At 37.1% G+C, this 9,927-nt stretch overlaps 1 protein-coding gene across 1 annotated transcript in view; it reads left to right on the plus strand.

The window, feature by feature from the left end:
* Positions 1-9,927, plus strand: part of PIWIL4 (piwi like RNA-mediated gene silencing 4) — a 41,462-nt gene that overhangs the window by 20,851 nt on the left and 10,684 nt on the right. Inside the window, exons 10-13 of the mRNA XM_006907483.1 lie at positions 42-159; positions 2,398-2,509; positions 4,960-5,144; positions 7,179-7,251. Coding sequence (XP_006907545.1) covers positions 42-159; positions 2,398-2,509; positions 4,960-5,144; positions 7,179-7,251 — 488 coding nt within the window. The remainder of the gene's footprint in view (positions 1-41; positions 160-2,397; positions 2,510-4,959; positions 5,145-7,178; positions 7,252-9,927) is intronic.

The raw sequence follows: 9,927 nt of genomic DNA on the forward strand, positions 1-9,927 counted from the left end.
ACCGTTCATTTTTTCACTTTGTTTTCATTCCCATTTACGAGGGCTAACTAGCCAGGTAACCTCTGATTTCCAACTGATGAAGGCTGTAGCTGAAGAAACGCGTCTCAGTCCTTTGGGAAGGCAGCAGCGCCTGGCCAGGCTTGCTGATGACATCCAGAGGTACTGGGACACCTCTCTGGGACCAGAGTGCACCCTGCTTCAGGGCCTAGTTTATACAATTGGATGATGTATAAAACCCTCCATTCCTTGATGAAAATGTCTCATTCCTATTGATTCAGAGCAAGGCACTTTTGAATTGTGTTGTCCAGAGCCAGAGGTTCATCCAAGAGGCCTCAGGTCAAGGGGAGGTGGGTTAGAGCCAGGCTGGCAGAGGTACCACCTTGCTTCAGCTAGACAGCTCTGCTTTCATCCATTTAATACATCGAGGCTCTGGATAAAATTCTGAATGAAGAAAAGGGTTATAGTTTAGAAAACAAAAAAACAATTGCTCCAGGCACCCAATATTCAGGGTCAGAAATGTTCAAATCTGAATAGAGTAGCCTCAGCACACTGGTTATTAGGAAACCCCACTATGTTTTTTTAAAACTGAGGAGTACCTTTGTGCCCTTCGGTTCAGCCCACCTGATTCTCAGGTGACAGTTTGCTCTAACCTGTGATGGGAAAGTCGAGCTCTCCCTGATTCTCCCTTCTGATCTCCCAAAACTCCACTGTGTAGTACTGTAGCCTTATGTAACTATTGAGCCTTGAAAATGTGGTTAGTGCCACACCTTGGAGGGATCACATTTCGGATATGTTGAGTTAATAATATATATCGAAAAAATAATTTTACTTGTTAATTTTTACTTTTTTAATGAAGCTACTAGAAAACTTAAAATTATATATATGGCTTGCTTTATATGTCTACTGGGCAGCCTTGTTGTAGAATGGTCTTTTTTTCTTTAAAGATGAAAAATGTGGAGGAGGAATTTGAAAATTTACAAAAAAAGGTGTGTGTATCCTCTGTAAAGATTTGTTTAATAAATGAATGAATGATGTATATTCTTTCAGATGTTTTCAAACGCATATAATCCTGTTCTCTTTAGGAAAATGGCAAAGTATGTACATCATGTTTTGTAACTTGCTTTTTCTTGAATGTTTCCATATGATAAATGTACATTTCTATTTTTATGCTAGTGGTTTCATAGTTTTCTATTTTATGGCCACACTTTATGTCCTGGACATCTCTCAGAGTTATATCTACTCAAGAATAGCTTATTCTTACCTTTCCTGGTTCTCTCCTCTTATACCATGCTGTGGATTAGTCTTCCTGACGCATCTACTTATCACCTTCCAGTAGTACCGTTTATTTCAGCCCAGTGTCCTGACCAGTGGTTATCTCATCTATCTCATCTTGGGCAGATAGTATCTGAAGGAAAATAATTAATTCCAAGTATTTGACATGACCAGATCAGGCATAACATGAATACATGGAAATACTGACTCATTGCGGAGAATCAATGGTAAAGAGGTTTGAGCTCCCTCAGGGAGAGAGGGGAAGCTTTCATAGGTAAATAAAAGCATGAATTTTATCAGTGTCTTTTTTGAGTCCCTGGCTTACCATGTACTGGCTACTGAAATAGAAGCCAGGATACAAAGTCAATATGGTTGTTCTCTTCGAGGAGCTTACAGCTTGACAGCGATAATCATATATCGTAAACCAAAGAGATAATACATAAACTATGGTTAAGGTTTACTAAGTTATAAACTTAAAGTACTATGCAAATATAAAGTCCTTATTATCGCTCATACTAATATTCTCCTCTTAGTCTTTTTCCACTGTCTTGTCTATCCTGTGAATCTTCTAAAGCATAAGGTCCTTATGTTCCCTTTCTTTACCATCCTTCATCCACTCCAAAGCAGCAAATTCAGATATTCCCAGAAGACATCTCCACATCCAGAGGCTTCACAATATCTCTTTGTTTACAAGTTTATTATCAGGAATAATGTGCCAGATGCCTTGGTAGTACTTTCCATGTATTGCCATATTCAGTCTTTACATCAAATCTATGAAGTAGCTAGTTTTCTTATCCCTACATTTTGCCAATGAAGAAACCACAGCTTAAAAAGATTTAAGAGTTTGCTCAAGGAGTTAAACCCTGGTCTGTGTGGCTCAAAGGCCCATTTTGCTAACTAATGTGCCATGCTGGAAGCTTTTCCATCCCTGTAAATCGCAGATGGGCACGGCCAACCCATAATTCTTTTGGGCAGGATAAAAAAAAAAAAATAGTGAATATAAGTTGGGAATCCTCAAAAGAAAATCAGTCTCTAAATAATTCGGTAAGTTATAGTTCTGTCTCTAATGATTAAAATTTTTTAAGAAAATAAATACTTTAATGACTAAAACTCTACTCTCAACAGAAACAAGGATGCTCGTTTTGAGCTGGAAACCTGGGGACTGCATTTTGGATGCCAGATGTCTTTGACTGGCCGGGTCGTACCTTCAGAAAAAATACTAATGCAAGACCACATAGTAAGTGCTGTGATTTTATTTTTATTCAACGGTATTTGCTTGAATACGTGCAATTTCAATCATATGCCGGAGTGAATAAGGGGGCTTGTAGTATTCATTTAGTTCCTCCATGGCTATTTTTCTGCAGTCCCTCTGTCCTAAATCTTGAGGTCCCTCCTGTTTTCCTTTTCAATCTCAGCATACTTCTATGGGCTTAGTGGCACCGAGAGGACATGATTTTAGGTCAGTCAGTGTGACCTGTGCATTAGAAAATAGCATTTCAAGCCATTGCAATCTAAACATGCCCGTGTATTATTTGGTGTTGTAGTACTCTTACATTACTTCAAAAAAGAAAAAAGAAAGAAATCCATAGTACCTGGGGAAATTCTATTGACTGGTGGAAGTTAATTTCAACAGATTATATTTCCTGATACCATATTTGTTTTTTTTTTCCTAAAGTAAAATGCTGCTCAATTGGCATTAACATTAAGGAATTCACACAGAACCCATCCTCAGTCATAGCATTTAGGGAGAAAGACACTCTGAAAATTGGAGAGACCAATCATTGCCTCTTTTGGGCTTCAGTTGAAGAAATGAATCTATTTAACGCAAACATTGTTTATTACTTTTCTACTTTTCCCTAGGTCTATTTTGCCCATTTAAAAATCCAGTTATATTTCATTTCATTTTAAAAGCTCTCTTCTTGCCTTTATTTGGTACAATAAACCAACATGTCTAAACTAATGTAACTGAACAAAGAATGTTTTCTGTTGGCAGGATATGGATTTTTTCATCATTTGTTATTGACAATCCATTCCAAATTACCAAAAGCCTTATTGGAGAAGCTGAGGAAAAACTACTTTTAAAAACAAAACAAAACAAAAAAATTTGCGAAGTACTAAAATGTGGGCCCCGATTAGGATTTTGGTCAGGAGTCAGTAAAGAGAAGCTCAGTTTCGGTTTCACATGTAAAGCAGGATTTAAATATTCACAATGATCTGTGTCATCATCATCTTTATAAGTAAAGTCATATTCGTCAGAGCTTTTGTGTGTGGGGGGGGTGGGGGGGTTAGAATGGGAACAGGTCTCTGTAGGAGAAGGGGGCACTGCAATGGAAGAACCTGGCCCCTAGAAGTGGTGGTGGACTGTCATCAAGTAGACATGGCTAGATCATCGATTTCTTGGCCAATTCTGCTTTCTGAAATTGGGTTCTAGTAACTGAGCAAACCAAAGGTTCACAGGCCTCAGAACAGGCCTTGGACATTTGTCCTTGGTCTCATGACAGCCCATAACAGGTTGGAGTGTAGGCGAGAGGGCTGTGGCTCTCATACTGGCTGTAATGGAAGAAATTAACCTTGGGGCTTGGTTTAGAACCATTCATGGAGAGCTAACCCTTTCTCTACATTCTCAGGCTAAGGTCTCCTGCTGGAGCTGAGTTCCCACCTGGCCACCTAATGGCAAGATATCCTGACAATGGCTGGTCGATGAAAGTCACAGTGCTTGATAGAAAGGGCCTGATTGCAATGTCAACAAAGACTAGAATTCTACACCTGTCACGGCCAATTGGTTCCATGACCTCTCTCAGCCACAGCTTTGGAGTTTGTAAAACTGGGAGATTACAGTGTGTAGATGAATCACTTGGGAACTTGTTAAAATGCAGATTCTGATTCAGTGAGTCTGAGGTGGGGCCCAGGACTCTGCATTTCTAACAAGCTCTTAGGAGATAGTCATGCTGCTACAAGACAACCCTTTGAGTAGCAAAGGATTTGATTACAATGTGGTCCTTTTAAATTCTAATAGTGCAGCTCACCACACCAAGGATGTTTCCATTTAATTCCAGCCCATAGATATAAGCAGAAGGCTAGTGTCCAGTCTAAAGTCTGCCTTCTTCGGTGCAGGGAACTTGTTTTTCCTGGTCACCTGGGGAACCTTCCAAGAGTGAGAAAGGAGCTTGTATCTTGGCCTCATCCTTCCTCTCCAAGATGTAGCATAATGTATATCCTTAACTGCCCTGTGGGTTTTGTTAGTTTTAGTATGATGACCTGGAATATCAGTAATCAGCATTTCCTATTTGAGATATCTAGATGTCTAGAGCAAAGAGACCAAATTGGATAGCCCACTTGTTTATGCCATTGATAAAAAAGGCAAGAAATTCTTAGAACTAGAAGGGAAACTAGAGACCTTTGAACCAAATATCTTTCTTTGCACACAGTAGGGGCCCATGAAGTAAAGGGACTTGTTCAAGGATCTGTAGCCAGGGAGTGGCCAGCATGGATTGATGCTCAGATGCCTGCACTCCCAGGAAGCACATGTGTTTTGTTCAGATGGTCAATGCTTGTATCAGTATTTTGAGTCTGTGAATAGCAAACTATACTAAATAGTTTTCTTCTGACTAATGTGGACCATCTTCGCACTGTCTTTATTTAATTGCTTTTTGAATAAATGTTTTCATGATCATCATATCTTCTCAGTGTCAACCAGTGTCTGCTGCTGATTGGTCCAAGGATATGCGAACTTGCAAGATTTTAAGTGCACCATCTCTGAGTAAATGGTTGATTATATGTAGTAACAGAGCTGAAAATGTGACTGAGAACTTTCTGAGTTGCTTGAGAAGAGTTGGAAGTTCCATGGGATTTAATGTGGACTACCCCAAAATGTGAGGATATACTGAAAATCATCCCAACTTTTTAAATATGTATTTCTTTGGTTTGGTTAGAAAATAGGAAATAAGCGCTGATGTAGCTACAAAAGTCTTTATGTCAGCAAATTTTCATGATATAAAGTGCCAAGGAAATACTTATAAGTAGATAGATTTGTAATCATTTCATATAGTTAAAATACATTTTATGTTGTTTTTTGTAAAACTTTGTTTTCACAGTTCTTTAGGCAAGAGTCTCATTACCTCAAAGTCTTTACAGTACTAGTTAAGGTATAAATCCTTAATTAATCCATATGTTGCTTCCTTAACTTAAAAATTTTTTATATCAGTTATTTATTAAGCAACATCAAAAAGGATATTATTAAAAAATAAAAGTTGCATTTCCTGACTTACTTGATAAATTTGATGCTTTAAAATTTAATGTAAAAATTGATCTGAAATAAACATTTCTGATTCTGTTACTACAGCATAAGATTAGTCATTGAGATAGTTTTCTGATAAAACCAAGGTCATTCATTTCATTTTTGAACATTTACTGAATATCTGTGATATGTTAGAAACTGTGCCTGTTACTGGGGATGAGAAAGATAAGTCGCTTGCAGTTTAGTAGGAGAAGAGCCATATTACAGTCACACTCAAAACTAAATACTGTTTCATAAAGTTGATCATGCCTCTTTTTATTGAGCTTGATATACTTAGTAAAGAGCAATAGATACTTTTTTATCTTTGTTTTGGTGCGGGTACAAATGTCCTCATTGGCAGGGTGGGAAGTTATTTTTGAAAAACATGGTTAGTAATTAATTATATCAGCAGTGCAAGCATTGTAGAAAACCACTGATATTCCCAAAGTCTCATTTTACACTGTAGTTTAGAATTCTCTTCTTACCAAATGTGTTAACAAATTGCCTGGTTTAAGTTTCACCTGCTCTAATTTCTCTTAACCTTTAAGCTAAGAAAGCAGTAAAAGATTAACAAAAGAAGCCAAAGTCAGCAGACCCTAGCTGGCATCCTTCTCACACCAATTTCATGAACAAGCTCATGTCCATGTTCTGTTTCTGGCCCATTTTATTTGAAAGCTCATATTTTATTCCAGCCTTTCTTTCCTGTGTATGCATTTACCTGTTAGATTTATATGCATAGTTTCTCCCATCTGAAACATTTGTCTGATGAGTTTAGAAGAAATGAACAGTAAAATAGCAATTGAGTCTGTGTGTAAGAGATCGAATTGGAAAAATCAGAAGCATTTAGTTGTTTCAACAGAGCTGCAAGCCATTTCTACATCTCAGTTGGAATCAGCAAGCATAAGACAGTCCTGCCCCTTGCTGGGCAAGTTTTAAAAGGCCACTGGGCATTGAGACTGCAATCATGTACACATAGGAGAGGCTGATTCTTCATAAAGAAGTGGATTTATAAATTCTTGTGTGTGGGAATTATTTTTGTAGCCTCTGGTCCCTAACATAACATAAGCACAGAACAGATCATTGATAAGTACTTGCTGACTTATTGATTAAAGCTAATATTCCAGGCTCCAAACAAGCTGCTACTTGAGGAAAAAAACATCTTAGTCTGAATCATCCAGATTAGCTGAATATCTTGGTGTCATTACTCTGATGACTTTTGAAACATTAATTTTAAAGTTCTCTGGACATTCAGTATTAGAGAATCTTAATTCCAGTCTAACTTGAACCCCGTTTCAGACACTTGATTATTGAGACCTGTGATTTCAAATGTTCAACACCATTTTCAACAATAATTATTAATTGTAGAGATTCTATACAATTGAGAAAATTCATTTTCTATAAAACTATTATTAAGTTAATAAAAATGATTATTAAACATTTCTGGCATATCTCGTAGTGGGAGAAACAATTTTAGGCTCAAAAGGTTGTCACTTTTTTCTAATGATCCCCCCCGCCCCGCACCAATAGTTAATGTGGTATAAAAATCCATTTGTGTTATTTTTTACTCCATATAATTATGTGTGACTAAGAAGGTTATTATATATCTTCACAATTAAATCTTTTTATGTAGCATAAAAGTACAAGAAAATCCAGCTGCATTTCTTAGCACTATACAGAAACATGCTGATCCTGATGTTCAGTTGGTAAGTATAGGATAATTTTTGGGTTTTGCTGTATAATTTTTATTTATTTTTTGTTATATCTTGAAAGAAAGAATCTGAACATATTCTCCCATGATATGTTTGCAAATTGTTGTACATTTCCCCAAGCACCCAAGAAAATACTAATCTTAGTATTTTAGTCAATAATTTATTTCTCTGTCATATTTCTAATATTTTAAAATACTTGCTGTTACCTCTATATTAGCCTCTTGGATGTCTACATATTTTCCAACTTGTTGGGGGGTCATCTTTTAGTTAAGATTTGAGATAAATTGACTCTCATCTTATCCCCTAAGTGTTGGGGCACCCACCATTCTCCCCAGTGTTTCAGGAGAGTCTTGGAGCGTTTGTTTTTCTATTTCACCTATGGATCCATGTTCTTGCTTCCTCTAAATTCTTGCCCTCCTCTGTGTGTTTCATCTTCTGTGAGCACCATGTCCTCCTTGGACAGCCATTTCCCAAAGTACATGTGTGTCTGACTTTGCAGAGGTTTGGAGCCAGGGCATGATTACATCATACCCCAATATTCCAGACAAGTTAAAACTGACATCCCTCTTCTTAAAAATCTCTCAACCATTTCTATTTCTTGGAAGTATCTACTCTTCTCTGAGGTCTCAGCCTTATACTATATTGCAGGGCTTTTCCTGTTCCTTCTCTTTGTCTTACCTGCCTGCCTCAACCATCCCAACTCCCAGCATTCCTATTCGTATCTTGTGCAAAGCAGTTTAGCTTTTTGTTTCTCTTTTAGTCAGACACAAAAAAATGGTCCTTAAGAATGCTAGGTTAAACAAAGAGAATTCCCATTCTAAGAGCATTTGTTTTTCATTTAAAAAAATAAAATCAGACTTACAGAAAAGTTTCAGTAGTACAAAGAACTCCTGCATACTTTTCACCCAGATTCCACAATTGTCGACATTTCGTATTTGCTTTATTATTATTATTTCTCTATCTCTACCTCTCTCTCTCTCTCTCTCTCTCTCTCTAATCTTTTTCCTGAACAATTTGAGAATAAGTTACAGTCATGATGCCCCATTATCCTTGAATACTTTAGTGCATATTTCCTGCAAACAACGTTACTCTCCTACAGAACCATAGGACAACCATCAAAATTAGGAAACAATATGACTAACTAATCCACAGACTTCATGAATATTTGTCCTAAAAATGTCCTCTGTAGTAAAAGGATCAAATGTGTTGCACTTAGTTGTCCTGTCTCTTGAGTTTGTTTGAATCTGGAACAGTTCCATAGTCTTTTTTTGACTTTGATGACCTTCCAATTTTGAAGAGTATAGACCAGTTTTGATTTTTTTTTTAAATTTTTTAAAAGTATATTTGAGCAAAAATCTACTCGAATCGGGCAGTACTCAATTTAGCAGATAGAAAAGAGCTCTGATCAGCTGTACACATGAAAGACTTTTATAGGCAGAAGGGAATGGAAACAAGGAAGTTATACAAGACAAAAATGTGATTTGGTTATTACAGAATACTATCCTTTATGAGATAGAAAGGATATATCAGGCAGATTACCTAACTAATGCTGATCAGTTAATTCCTGATTTTCTGGTTTAAGATTCTACTACTGTAAGAGCCAAACTGTAATTAAGTCTCGGTTTGGTGATGTGGGACTTAGCATATACAGCTCCATTTTGGGCCTATTATATTGCTTTTAAACAGTTAACAAATGATATTTAGAAATATCCTCTTCCCCCACTATCCCCAAACCAAAGTTCATCTTTTTGTTTTTTCTTGTGGGTATGATTTGAGAAGCACTTCATCAAGGGTACTTTTGAGTCCATGTTGAATAAAAAAGCAGGAATAATGACGAACAAGTATTTTTTTCTGTGTCCAGTTGGAGAAATAATGAGCAAGTTAGCTTACATTAGCTGAGCATCTTATTCTTGCAGAAAGGGCCATTAATATCAGTGATTAGAGAAAGCAGTTGTTTACATGGCATCCTTTGAGGAAAGACTGTGGTTTCAATGAGCTTGTCCACTGGCTTTTCTTTGGGCTCATCTCCAACTCTAATCTGTCCACCATCACTAACCCCATTTGTAAAATTAATTTATTCGAGGAATTGTTTGGCTCACAGGATAAGTGGATTTTTTTAAAAAATAAATTTATTTATTTAAATTAGTTTCAAGTATGCAGTACATTAGTTAGACATCTATAATGTTCATAAAATGATACCCCCAATTGCTCCTTCCCTCCCCTGGCCCTCCACTTAGCCATCATATTAATGCTAACTACATTCCCTCTTCCATGCTCCCCGTGCTCACTATCAACCACTGATTTGTATTACTTTAATCCTTCCCCCCATTCTCACAGCCTCCCAAACTCCCTCCCCTCTGTGTGTCACCACATTGTCCACTATATTTGTGAATCTGTTTTTGATTAGTTTGTTCTTTTTGTTCCTTAGATACCACATATAAGTAAAATCATGGTATCTATCTTTCTCTGACTTACTTCACGCAGCATAATAACCTCTAGGAACAAACTAATTAAAAACAGACTCACAAATATAGTCGATAATTTGGAGATAGAGGGGAGGGGGTTGGGAGGCTGGGAGAATAGGGTGAAAGGTTAAAGAAGTACAAATTAGTAGTTGATAGTTGGTCACGGGGATGGGGAGCATGGCAGAGGGAATGCAGTTAGCATTAA

This window comes from Pteropus alecto, unplaced genomic scaffold (genome assembly GCF_000325575.1).
Source record: "Pteropus alecto unplaced genomic scaffold, ASM32557v1 scaffold12, whole genome shotgun sequence".
NCBI lineage: Eukaryota > Metazoa > Chordata > Mammalia > Chiroptera > Pteropodidae > Pteropus > Pteropus alecto.